This window comes from Cricetulus griseus, chromosome X (assembly GCF_003668045.3).
Source record: "Cricetulus griseus strain 17A/GY chromosome X, alternate assembly CriGri-PICRH-1.0, whole genome shotgun sequence".
NCBI lineage: Eukaryota > Metazoa > Chordata > Mammalia > Rodentia > Cricetidae > Cricetulus > Cricetulus griseus.
In genome coordinates this window covers 43,616,867-43,630,796 of record NC_048604.1, presented here as the reverse complement: position 1 = coordinate 43,630,796, position 13,930 = coordinate 43,616,867, and the positions used below count along the sequence as shown (strand labels likewise).

The 13,930-nt window shown below is 43.2% G+C and overlaps 1 protein-coding gene across 1 annotated transcript in view; it reads right to left on the bottom strand.

Annotated features, from left to right (window-relative positions):
* Positions 1 to 13,930, bottom strand: part of LOC100766637 — a 21,594-nt gene extending 7,664 nt beyond the window's left edge. Inside the window, exons 1-7 of the mRNA XM_027432060.2 lie at positions 13,863 to 13,930; positions 10,043 to 10,173; positions 9,695 to 9,762; positions 8,769 to 8,992; positions 8,553 to 8,635; positions 6,974 to 7,114; positions 3,228 to 3,442 (exon numbers count right to left, since the gene is read on the bottom strand). Of these exons, the coding sequence (XP_027287861.1) occupies positions 3,228 to 3,442; positions 6,974 to 7,114; positions 8,553 to 8,635; positions 8,769 to 8,992; positions 9,695 to 9,762; positions 10,043 to 10,173; positions 13,863 to 13,930 (930 nt within the window). The remainder of the gene's footprint in view (positions 1 to 3,227; positions 3,443 to 6,973; positions 7,115 to 8,552; positions 8,636 to 8,768; positions 8,993 to 9,694; positions 9,763 to 10,042; positions 10,174 to 13,862) is intronic.

Below are 13,930 nucleotides of genomic sequence, written 5' to 3'. Positions count from 1 at the left end.
ATGGCTGCTGGTATATTATGGGCAGAAAAAAACGGATGCTTTTAAGCATCCTAAAGTGTGTACTGTTCCTCCCTTTAAAACATACACCCACCAGAATTATCTGCTCCAACTGAGGTGTTAAAGTTGGCAAACTCTGCTTTTATTTCTGGGCAGTTCCACTGAAAGAGTGAGTCGTAGTGGGTTACTGGGTAACTCTGATTAATAATTCCTTATTGCTGTCTCTACTTCGCCACCTATGAAGAAGGCATCCCATTTAACTGTCTACCACCCAGGTCCACTGGACTCTTAGGGATTTTTAAATACTTGCTATGAAGACAGTAATGAGTGATAAGGGATAGTCATGAAGGTTTTAGACTATCAATGAAAAGTGTACTTTATGAATCTGTGGCTTCTTTTTTGTTTTTTGATTTTTCAAGGCAGGGCTTCTCTGTGTAGCTTTGGAGTCCTGGCACTCGCTCTGTAGACCAGGCTGGCCTCGAACTCACAGAGATCCGCCTGCCTCTCCCTCCTGAGTGCTGGGATTAAAGGCGTGCACTACCAATGCCCGGTGAATTTGTGGCTTCTTAATGATGTGTCATTAATCAATTTTAAAAAGATCCCTGTGATTTTATCACTCCCATATAACCCTTTGGAGGTCCTCTATTACCTTTGTGATCTAGGTGAGTTATGCTTACCATGGCCTTTGACTTCTGTCTACCTCTTCAGCTTCACTGTGCCCCTTATAATCTACCATTAGTTTTTTTTAAAGAAGCTAGTCTCCTCTACTCCCTCTGATTTGGGGATCTTATTCTTCACCTTCCACATTAGATATCATATTTTTGAGAGGCCTTTCCTGATCTTCCTCCTGTGTGTGTTCCTTCCCTTATGTACTGGTTTACCTATACCTCTTTAGCATCCATTACATACCTGACTAATACTTCCACTACCCTGAGCTTTTCTGTGTCAGGAACTATTTTTATAGTGTTCAGTATTCTATCCCCAGTACATGAGTGCTTGGCACACAATAAGTAGTTTTTGAATGAGTGGATAGAAGATTTAGCAATGTGTTCATCTCTGTGGGCTCCTACTTGCTGTCTCTGTCCTTTTGTCCTCTCTTTGCCTCATAAGCTAAGGGAAAGATAGAATTTTATCCTTCCTTCCTAGTGCAACTTTATATCTTATCTTTCATTTACCTTTTTTTCCTCTTGCAGCTATGGAGACCAAGAGCCTAGCAAAGAGTTGGAAATCTGTGCAATGAAGGAATGGTCTCTGGGGACTATAGAAAAAGACTACCCTAACTGAGTTCCCTTTAAAAGAAATCTCTTTTACTCTCATCCTAGATAGTAAAGTTTTGTTTTGGGTGGGAGTAGTGTTGCTATCAGATGCCTCTGGCTTGGCCTCATCTTCTTTACACCCTCAAGGAAATCTAATGTTGCACGAACTCAAGAGTGAACAAGAATTCCTTGGCTTGCTGATTCCTTTACTCTATGAATCTAGTAGGCAAAACTATTCATTTTAGGGTATATGCCTGAATGTTCTGCTTACTGGCCAATGAGGCTATTCAAAAGTCATGAAAATATGACAAGAAGGTCCTAAGTGCTGCAAACAAATAACCTCTTAATAAAGTCCATTTTTCTAAATAAGGAAACTATGATACCTAAAAGCAGATGGATTGTGCTCACTTGCAGGGGGGAACCAGAAAGGAAATTCTCTTCAAAAGAACACATAAATTTAAGTATCTTCCTGGGATATGAAGAATCTTCTTACTTGACAGAGAAAACAATGGGGCAGAGTTCTTGACACAGTGATCCCCATATAATGCTATTATAATAAGTGTCATAGCCCAGGCTGGCCCTATGGCTCTCCTCTGTGGATAGGCTGCCTCTAAAAGCCTCATTAATACCACAGTCCACCTAGGAAACACATACAGGAAGGGATCCCTGACATGTGCTTGATCCTAATCTGAACTTGGTCCCTGTTTATCTCTGTAGGGGCTTTGGAGTAACTTAAAGGTTTCCTAGAAAATGAAAAACCAGTAGGGGGAATACCATCTGCTTTATTCCCAGATCCAACACTCATTCTTTTTTAACTCTGACACCTGGTAATTATAAAAGTAATTAACATTTATTGAGAAATTATTATGTGCAAAACACTGTCCTTATATGTTAATACATAATTTATTTTTCACAATAACCCCATGGAGGGGGGAGAATTCTTAGTTTCATCTTATAGGCAAGGCAACTGAGAGACAATTTTCTCAAGGCCATACTATTAGTAAATAATGAGGCTGGGATTTAAACCTAAATCTGTCAGACTCTATTCTCCTACATTTAAACTCCTCTACAGCAATTTCATGAACATGCCATCAATATCTATATTATACACTGTTTAAGTCTCCAATAAAAAGTCTTATTTGGAACAACCAATGAGAGATAGCATTTCTCAGGTCCAGGTTCCCAACAAATCAGAATAAGAGGAATATGTTCAAGGCAAGATTCATTATTCTTCCATGACCAAGTACAGTACCTGGTACATAGTACATGTTCAACAAATATTTACTGAATGAAAAGAAATGGCCTCACTCCCTGATTTTCTCTGAGCCCTGCTGACTCTAAGGACTTTGAGGTGACCTTTAAATTCCCTACATGAATACACGATGCAGGGAGAACTGTTCTTAGTCCCATCAGCACAAATTTTTCTGCATAGTCAAAACATTAACAGGCCCCAGATGATTGGAGTCTACTGTTTTTAATTGCTATTATATTTGCAACCTCAAAATATTCTCCTTCCCCCCAATAAACTCTATATTTAGAGCACTTTGTACCAGTACCTTGCTTGTTAAAGAAAGAGGACAGAATTTGGTTCAAAACTCTATTTCTTTGGTCATTTCTAGTCAGGATTGACCTTGAGGAGGTCATTTATCTCTCTGATATTCATTCTCATCTGTACTATGAGAGAATGGAACTTTCTATGTGATAAGGATCTTTTGATATTGAGCATGCTAGTATTTCCCAAAGAAAATTTAAGTAAGGCACTGGCTCTACTCGTTTCCTAGCTAGCAGCATTCACATTATTATGCTGTTATTAATAGTAGGTTATGGGGAAGAGAAAATATTGGATGCTAGCTATTGTGTATCCACAGTTCCAACTTTAAATCCGGGGTAAAGAAGGAGTAGCACAGTGGGGAGCATGCAATGAGTGGGAAATAGGGGCTTGATGTCACCAGGTTCTCTTGCATATCTCTTCACCTTAGGCAAAGAGGCCCTGGATCCAGAGCTCTGGGTTGTCATGGTGAGGACAGTGGTGATGCCGAGGCCTACACGGGCAGGGGCAGCATCCATGTTGATCCAGAAGGAGACCCAGGACAGGATGACAATGAGTAGGCTGGGGATGTACATCTGAATCAGATAGTAGCCCATCTGCCGCTCCAGGTGAAACTTTACCTCTATGCAGGTGAATTTTCCTGTAAGAAGAGAAATGTATTAGGCTAGGAGTCCCCAGATTGCAGCTTAGCCTGAGGGAGTATGGGTCAGGAATAGGACAGCCCTGCTGAACCAACCTCTGGGATCCTCAGCCAATGATATTTTCAAAATGGCCCCAGGTAATGCCAGATGCCGTACTATGAAAGCTCTCACATCAGCCATAAAGATTGCCTTCTTGCTCCCGGAATTTTTCCTTAGAGCTTAAGATCTTTCAAGTAACAATTACAGAAAGAGGATAAAGAGTAAGAGGGCTCCCGGCTCAGAATCTCTGGGGCTGAATCTCAACTTTTCATTTAATAGCTATGTGATCTTGAATGATTCACCCAAGCCTTTTGATTGTTTGTTATCCCTTTTGTTTTCGAGACAAGGTCATTTTTATGTAGTCCAGGGTGACACCAAATTTGGGATTCTCTGCTGTACCACCATGCCAAGTTCCACCCAAGCTTTTTGAACCAGTTTTCTTGCCTAGAAAACAGAGTGATTAACAATATCAATTCCATTATTAGGCTGTTAGAAAAGTTAAATGAAATATTGTAGTTGAGGGCTGAGTATATTAGCTGTTTCTACCATTAAATATCATTAGGAAAGACTTAGTTTGGACATCATTTGTCTCTCACCATCCTTCTTTGCACTTGCTCATGTTCCTGAATGTGTAGGAACAGCTGGAATAAACACTCCCTATGTCTTATGCAAGTGCGAAAAACAAGCCAGTATATAATGAGAAAGGATTTGTAACAGAGATCAGCTCTGGAAACTGACAAGCATTCTAACAGAGATCAGCTCTGGATACTCACAAGCAGGTTCACAAAGAGTATAAGGAAGTGCTGTTCTGTTTCACCATTAAAAAATGCATTGGTTCTAGGCACATATCTCAGTGTTCTTTCTTTTGGCATGCCAGCCCTCTTTAATTTATCCTGCTTCTCACGGCTCTGAAGCTAAGAAAACATTCATTAATAGCTTTTCTCAAAACCATAGGCTGGGGATAGATAACACAAGAGGAAAAGCAGGTTTGTATAGCCATCTGCAAATATCCACTAAGAGATGGCTTTCAAGACCCCCTCACAGATACTAAAATCTGTGAGTACTCAAATCCCTTGTATCAAGTGGCATAATATTTGTGTTTAAATTATGCAACCCTTCTATATACTTTAAATTAGGTCTGTATTATTCATTTAAACGTGTGTGTGTGTGTGTGTGTGTGTGTGTGTGTGTGTGTGTGTGTGTGTGTATGTGTATGTGCCACAGCATATATGTTGAAGTTAGAGAACAACTTTCAGTAGTCAGTTCTCTCCTTCCACCATATGGGTCTTGGGAACTGAACTCAACTCATTTACCCACTACACCATCTTTTCAGCTTTAGATTGCTTATGATATAACATAATGTAAACTCTTTTTCCAACTTTTTTTATTTAAATTAGAAACAAGATTGTTTTACATGACAATCCCAGATCCCTTCTCCCACCTGTCCTCCCCTACCACCCCCCAACTAAAACCCTACCTATCACATATCCTTTCTGCTCCCCCTGGATGGTGAGGCCTTCCATAGGGTGTCATCAGTGTCTATTGTATCCTTTGGGATAGGGCCTAAGCCCACTCCCATGTGTCTTGGCTCAGGGAGTATTCCTCTATATGGAATGGGCTCCCAAAGTCCACACCTATGCTAGGGATAAGTACTGAACTTTTACAGGAGGTCCCATAGATTTCTGAGGTTTCCTCACAGAAACCCATGTTCCTGGGGTCTGGATCAGTCCCATGCTGGTATTCCACCTATCAGTCTGGGGATCAAGAGTTCCCTGATGTTCAGGTCAGCTGTTTCTGTGGGTTTCACCAGCCTGGTCTGGACCCCTGTGCTCTTCACTCGTCCTTCTCTGCATCTGGGTTCCAGTTCAGTTGGTGATTAGTTGTGGGTGTCTGCTTCTACTCATAATGCAAGTTCTATGTCAATGGTTTTTACACTGGATTTTTTAGGGACTAATGATAAGGAAAAGTCTATCTATGTTCAGCACAGATGAAATTTGTAATTAATGCTTTTGTTCTGAAGTTGGATGGACCCTTGGAAATGGGACAGGTGAACATGGAGAGCCAATTTCAAGGTTTTGTTAGCATTGATAGTGAAAGAGAACCCTTAGTGACTAAAGCCAGTGAGATCTCTTGTAATATTTTCTTCATATACATTTGAAAGGTAGAATGTATAAATAAATTGCTAAAAAATTAACTGCCAGACTAACATTTCTCAAAATACAGTGTTTTCTGAACTCTGCATCATAAGCCTCATGATATGTGTTAACATGCAAATTTCTAGGCATTTCCTCTAGTATATGTGATCAGAATCTGAGAGTTCTAGCCTAAGAATCAGTGTTTTTAAGACTCCCCAGGCGAATATTTTGAATACAAAAGCTTGAAAACAATTTACCTACATACAACTTGCCATTCTGCTCCCAAGTTTCTTTCTTTCTTTTCTTTGCTTTTTTTTTGTTATTGGAGACAAGGTTTCTCTGTAGGTTTGGAGACTGTCCTGGAACTCTTTTTGAAGACCAGGCTGGCCTTGAACTTTACAGAGATCCGCCTGCCTCTGTCTCCCAAGTGCTGGGATTAAAGAAGTGCGCCACCACTGCCCGGCCGACACTCCCAAGTTTCTACTAATTTCTACTCCCAGCTGTAGTTTCTAAATTCAAGAAACTCTTCCTCCCCCAGTGCCTTACAACTAAGTCACTAAAGGATATGAGGAACCAGCAACTCTTAGAAAAACTGAAGGATTGAGCTGTCCAGTTCTGAAAACCAGTTCCTCTCCACTTCCCATGCTCCACATTCAGGAAGAAAAGTTAAGTCAGGAGAGCCAGGCAGTAGAGGTGACTAGGAAACTGTGCTTGCTCAGCTGCCTGCTCCCTCGGGCTGTTTGCTCTCTGTTTGAGTATAGCTATTGACAAATCCAAACTGGATTTCCCAGCTTTCACCCAAAATTGGCTCTAGGAAAAACGAGACACTTTTGCTGCTCATTGTCACAGGCCTCTTTACTCTGCAGCATATGAGAGTGATACAAACATGGGCTTTGGGGTCAGATTTGGATTTGAATTATAAATTTGACATCTATTAACTATGTGACAACTGATTTAAACTCTACCCCCATAACTTTCTTTAAAGTTTATTTTATATGTATTCAATTTTTTTCCTGTGTCTGTGTGTGTGTGTGTGTGTGTGTGTGTGTGTGTGTGTGAGAGAGAGCATGTCACAATACATGTTGGGAGGTCAGAGGACAGCTTGTGGGAGTCAGTTCTCTCCTTCCACCATGTGGGCTCTGGGGATTAAACTCAGGTTGTCAGTTTACTTGCTGAGCCATTTCTATAGCCTTTCTGTGTTCTCTTTATTCATAATGAAATAAGGTATAGGAAGCATGTGGGATCATATCTCCTCTATTCTAGTGAGACTCTAGTGGAGCCTGGTGCCTTGTACCCTTGTCTCTCTTTGAGACCCTTTAGTGTCTCATAAACAATAAAGACCTGCCTGATTCTTACCTGTGTTGTAGTGCTTGGTGCAATAACCTAGATCCTTCTCATCCCGCAAGATAAATTGGGGAAGTGTCAACCCCTCAGCCACTTGGACAGCAGGAGCATCTTCTAGCCACTCAAACATGAGGTCATTCATGGTGTAGCCAACTACAAGTGACAAAGATATCAAAGAGTTTCAGAGTATGCTTTGGGATGAGGATAGAGGTGAGTTAAAGTTAGCTACAGTACATAGTTGAGTAGCAAGGTTTGGGGTTTTGGAATGGCACACTAAATCTTGGAAATGGGAATATTTCTGGAAAAGGAATTCCCTCAGTTGTCTCACAGGCTTAAACTAAATGAGCAAGTCAGAAATATCCCAGGCTACTCTACTGTGTAGTTCTCAAGCTTGATAAATGCCTAGAGAGAAATTACTCTGGCAGACTTAAGATGGAAGCCAGAAAGTTTGGAAAGATGTCAAGGACCCCAGCTGGGAACCTCCTGCCACTTCTTAAACCCAGAGGGGTAAGCATGTGTACTAACCACATGTCCTGAGCTGAGCCTCAGAGCCAGGGCTTCTGCCACTTCACCTCAGGGAAGAGAGCTATTTCTGTCCTTCCAGTCATGCATGGGAGAATGTGCATACCACAGACTCCTAGCCAGGGACTTGAGTTGGAAAACATTCAGACTTAATAGCTGATCGTGCCAGGTTGCTCACAGATTACTTGCAATTCACGATGGCCCATGTCACAGACATGACCATGTTTTCATATGTAAGGGAAGACTGAGGTTTACTGAATCTACTGTAAGGTCCACTGTAGCTGTGTGACTTCAGGCGAGTCATCTGTTCTTCTGTAAAATGAGGCTAGTAGAGGCTGCTCCGCTAAGTTTCAAAGTTGTGAGGGATAATGGGAACCTGCCTGTAAAGGTGGTGTATGAATTCTAAGGGTGGACCACCAGGCATTTTCTTTGTATAACTGTTTACATGTGCTAGAAACTAGGTTGACACTTTTGCCATAGAGGACCTTGGCTGACTTCACCTCTCTAGACACTGTCCTATGTATGCCTGAAGCTGCCTCTCATTCTCTGTAATCATTATCTGTTCATGGAGAATCAGAGTTCCAAGTGTGTACCTTCATCTTGCCCAAAACTGGCATACATACATACATACATACATACATACATACATACATACACACACACACACACACACACACACACCACACACACACACACACACACACACACACACCTTCAGTGTCTTAATTCTGGGAGAGTAAGGATGAAGCTACTTTAGGGACTGCAAGAAGAAATTAGAACAGAGGAAGCACCCTTCAGATAGTGCTTGATGGCTGGCCCAAGTGCATTTCTGTATAAGGCTGGGAGTCATTATGTTCCTAGCTCTATGGGATAGTCATCCCAGCAAGTAATGTGGGAACACAAAAACCACACTGGGCTAGATGTCAGGGAACCTTGGCTTATAGTCTCATCTATGATAAGAGTTGATTGTGTATGCTTGGGCAATTCCCTCTACTGTCTGAAATATCATTGGAGGATATAACTAGCTGTTAATCCAGGCCTTGCCTTGTGATTCACTAGAGTCACTTACAGCTTTCCAGCTGCATTGTGCAGGTCTGGATGTCCATTGGGAAGTTCTTGAGGTCCATTGGGCAGGACAAAATGAGGGTCAGTCTAGTGGGAGCAGTAAAGTAATAACATCAGTTTACAGGGGTGCCACATTGTATAGCACAGACCATCTTCCCACCCTTCCATCTCCATCAGGCTTCTTTTGATACAAAATCCCCTTGGTATATACTAGGTGCACCTGATGCTGTAGAGCACATTCCCATTCTTGAAGATGCGTAGTAACTTGTTGTCTGTGGTCACCTCATGGAAGTTGGCCCCTTTCTCATTGGCAAAGAAGAGGTCAGGCTTCCAGATAGAGTCGAGCATGGAGGGGTCTAGGTCTAGAGAGTCATCAGGATATTCTCGGTAAGCCAGACGTGGGTCATTCCACTGTTGCCGCAAGAAGACATTTACCCGGTAATCCTGGTAGTGAGGAGGACCTATCAGATGCAGTGCTTTTCCCAGGGGCCCAGTAAAACCAACATGAGCAGAAGGGCCACAAGGAGAAAATGCTGGAGATGCATCTTGGGGGCAGTAGATATTTTACAGTGGAGAAAGCCCACTTTGGCCAAATATGGCATAGATGGGAAGGGAAAATACATTTATTTAAATATCTACTGTGCACCACACTCTCTGCTAAGTGCTTTTATGTAGGAATGGAGGCTGAACCCAGGTTCTCGAGCATGCTAGGCAAATACTGTATCACTGAACTAATAAGTGCTCTCCTCATATGTATCATTTTATTTAAACCTTTCATCTTTCTTGCATGTAGAATGGTTTTGTGATCTACACCTTGTATATGGATAATAAAGACCAGGAAAGAAGGAGTCAAACTGCTTAACATAACTATGAGGTGGCAGAATTGGAATTTGAACTCAGGTTTTTCTGATTAAAAAGCCTGCACTCTGCATTGGTTACTTCACATATTTGATGGACTGTTCTTAGCTTGTATTTAGCTAGGGCATCCCCAGGCTAACAGTGACCTCTCAGTCATCAACTCAAGTGTCCTGTAGTTTAAGCTATGTTCACAGAGTAGGAAAAGGATAACAGAAAGGAAATGCTTGCTATTTGTTGAGTTTCTCCATTCACACTGGAACGGAAGTAGGGAGTAGGAAGACCACTTACCATGGTGGTCTCTGTGACGGAGCCAAAACTGTTGATAAAGATGTTGCAGGTCACATTCACAGGTGGGCCTAAGGGTAGCAAAGCACAGCCCATTGGCAGGGTATTCCAGAAAGCTGAGCGCAGGTTCCAGAAATCTCTCTCTGGGCTTCAGATCAGGCCACTGCTGGGAAAAGACTGACAGCTACATGGACCCACAGGCAACAGGGAGGAGGGGTTCTTTCTGAGCTATAAGATCTAGCTTTGGACTTCCAGCCTTTTTCCTTAAGGCTGCCCACCAAATACTGGCTAAGCAATGTGCCACCCAAAATAGTAAGCATGGAGGGGATTTATTAGATGGACAGTTCTTACCTTTAAAATTGGGCCTAATCCTGGCATCATATCCAGATGTCCGTCCCATAAGCTTATCCAAGAAATCAGAGGGGGACATGGGCTGGGACCCTTTGGGCCCAGATTTGACATCCTCTTTTGCCAAAGCCACACTGGACAGGAGAAGAAAAGTTTGAGGATAGTTGCTTTCGACATTTATCACAGAATATGCTTTCCCATCTCCACCCCCCCCCCTTTGGTAAATCTGCCCATTGGTCAGGAAGGTCAGAGAGAATGGGTCTCTGGTGTACTAAACAAGTAGACAAACATTATGAGCCATCATGGCTGCCCAACAATCGTCCTGGGAAATGGCCTTCACTTAGATTATATGTTTTTACTCTTAATTCTCAGTAACATAGTTAGGACTGTTATTTCCATTTTACAGTTGAGAAAACAGACTTGAAAGGTACGTTACCTGTCCAAAGCCTCAGAACTTCTGAGTGACACAGTCAGTACTCAAACACCAGACTAAGAACCTTTTTAGTGTTCTCTTCTTGAAGGCGCTTTGAAAGCATTCAAAGAAGAATGGCAGCTTACCCAGTGTGCTTAGCCAAGGATAGGAGGGGATTTAGGACAAACAGTTTCTCTGAGAACTGGTATCAGTTGCTTGGGCTTTCTGTAAGATTTTCAGGACTTAGAACCCCGCTACTGTTAGGGTGGGCTTGGTTTGTGCCATTTCTTGTCTTCTTTTTTGCATACCAAGAGGCTACATTTAAGTTTGGGGTCATGGCTACTACAGGCAGGTGATTATGGTAATTAAGCAGGGATCTATAGACATGGGAGAGTTTCCCAACAGAGTGATCATACTGAGGTAAACTCCCATCTTTCTCTACCGAACATCTTGATTTGGGGGAAGATGTCAGTATGTTTTGGCTTGGCATAGAACCTAGCCTCTTTGCTTTTGTCAGTTTTTCTCCTAAGAGAGCCAAGGAGATGGATCAGTGAATAAAATGCTTGTTGCACAAGCACAAGGAACAGCATTCAGATCCTCAGCACCCAGGTAAAAATCTGGTGGACATGGTAACACACTTGTACTCCTACCACTGGGGAGTCTAACTCTCCCGTGGCAAGGTAGATGGCTAGATGTGCTGAAATTGGCTAGATATGGGTTCAGCAAATGACCCTGCCTCAATATATAAGGTAAAGAATGATTGAAGAAGACACCTGACATCAACCTCAGGTGGCCACACATATATGCACACATGCATGCCAGTGTGCACCTACATGCATTTGTGCCCACATGTAGGCAAACACTTGTACACACATACATACAAGTTTCCTCTTAGGAACAGAAAAGTCCCTTTCACATACTTATTTACCAGTGTAGTAGCCAACACATAGATGAGCACCAGGGACTCAGCAAAGCCTGAGATCTTAGGAATGAACTCAGGCCAGAATCCTGTCTAGAGCAGGTACTGCCTTGCTGTATCTTGCAGTCATCACTGTGCCATCTCCACAGCTGCCATCTCCACAGCTGCCATGACTGCTGCACTGTGGGACTGAGCAGCGGGATGACAGCTGCCTTTCTGCATCGTAGTCTCCTTTAAGCCAGCAGCCCCCTTTCCCCAATGAGTCTGTATTCTGATCAGTGACCAGTAGAATTATTAAAGGAGCTAAGGCACCACAAGCCTTATCTAGGTTAATTCTCACACCAGTCCTCCCTGATTATCTCTGTATCCTTGGGACATTGGTTCTAGGACCCCTTTGTAGATAATCAGATTTTCAAATGCTTAAATCTTTTATATAAATTGGTATAGTCTTTTATAGTCTTGGCATATAGCGTGTGCTCATCTTCCTGCATACTAGTCAATCATTTCTTGGTTCTAACACCTAGTGCACTGAAATGTTATACATGCAGTTGTTTAGGAAATAAGGACAAGGAAAATCCAAATATGACCAGCACAAGTGCTATTGGATATTTTGTGTCTATGATGCTTGAATCTGAAGATATGGAACTAATGGATATGAAGAACAGACTGTATATAGATAAGGAGATGGGGGACCAATAAGGTGAAGGTGAAGTGGCTTCAGGGGCCTGAAGTTAGTGAATGGTACAGCCAAAATTCAAAGCCAGTAACTTCAAGACTCAATGTGTCTATCATAGTACTATCACAAGGAAAGTATCCCAGGATGATCTATCAAAGAATCAAAGTGAGAAACAGTGAAGACCTGCCCCACTGTGATTCCTAGAGTTCTGCCTTGAATCCCCAAAGCAGGTGGAGTCCCTTGCCCTGGGGACAGAGGCCACCCTGGCCCCTGGCAGGAGTAGCCATGGCAGGTGGCTTAAGCAGGCTGGGGAAATCCAAGGAGGTTGGTGGTGATGCTGGGGCAGACAAAAGTCTGTGGGTTCACCACAGGATGTCCACACTAGCCAGGTGGTTCTTCTGCTGCTGTTGTCGCTGCTGTTGGCCACCTGCCTGCTGGGAAGCCATATGGCCCTGCTACAGAGCAGCCAGACCTCCCTACTGTCCTCAGCCCCACTCAAGTCACCTCTTCTCTAGTCCCTGTCCTAGAACTCTAGGATAGGCTGTGAATCTTTGTTCTCTCTTTAGTCCCCAAACCTGTTTTGGTTCCCCACCTTCTGAGATTTTCTTGTCTAAGGAAACAAGAGTTACTTTCTGAAACCACTGTATCCACTTTCCTGCCCCTGAGAAGTTCCAAACACTAACAGGACCTAGAAAGATCCAGAACTAACGATCATTTAGGGCCCTTGGTGGTATGAGGAGAGAACTTTGCTCTAGCTACTGGGTACTTGAGCAACCCTGAACATGTCACTACCCTTCTCTAGGCTTCAGTTTCCATATGTACAGCTAATAGCTTAAACTTAGGACTCTCTAAGAGCCCCCTTCCTCTAATTCCATGCACTTTATAAGCACACATGGTACTTCTACCACTTGTTCTTGGAACTTGAGGCGGTCTCCCCTCTACAAGGGTCAACTCAGTGACCCCTCTGTGTCTGTTATATCTGCATCCTAACAACTCCCACTAAGTGGCCATTCCATTCTGAGCTGCTTTTCACTTCTAAGCATACTGTCCCACTTTGCACCCCTTCCTGCCTGCCATCCAGTGTGTCCACAAGCAATGGGGCAGAACGTGCCTCAGAAGCAAGATGCTTTGGGACACTCTTTGGGTTAAGTGGAAGAAGATACTGGTCTGGCATTCACTCTTGCCACTTTGAAGGCCACCAGTATAGCCAGGCCTTAGTGTCTTTTCTCATCAGTGTACCCTGTCAACCTACACTAGCTCTTGTTATAATGAGAAGGGGCAAATGGTCAGGGGGCGTTTACAAGGAGCCCCAAGAATTCCTCACTTACAAACCCAGGAAATAACTGCTACCTGGCTCCTCTAACAGGACAGTGAGCAGCCATGTATACAAGGGCTGCAGAAAGCTAAGGTTCAGGCAGCTCGGCTCCATCCTGCTGTGGTCCTGTAGCAAACCTATGCCACCTGCAGCCTCTTTGGCAGGCATCTGACATATGTTTCTCTCATTTTAGGGATTCAGCTGGTAGGGAGAAAGGGTTCAATTACAGGACAAATGACCTCTATTTTAGACTCAGCCACCTAGCCCCTACCCAGACCCATGCAATTCAATTATACAGAAGCTCCTCTACGAACACTGGGACCCTGTATCTGTATTGGACAGCTCCTGGGTCCTGACTAAGGAGGGTGTGTCCTTCCCCCGAAGCCCTCCAGACTGTTTTTTTTTTTTGCAAACTTAGAAGAAACTGTGCCAGCTGCCCCATCTGTTACCATCAGCCCCCAGCCAGTGTTTGCATGCACCTCCTCACCCCACTGAGCTCACCTGAGTAGGACCTTCCCTGGCAGGGTCCAGAGGAGAAGGAAGAGCGTTGCAGGAACAAGAGTTGTCAT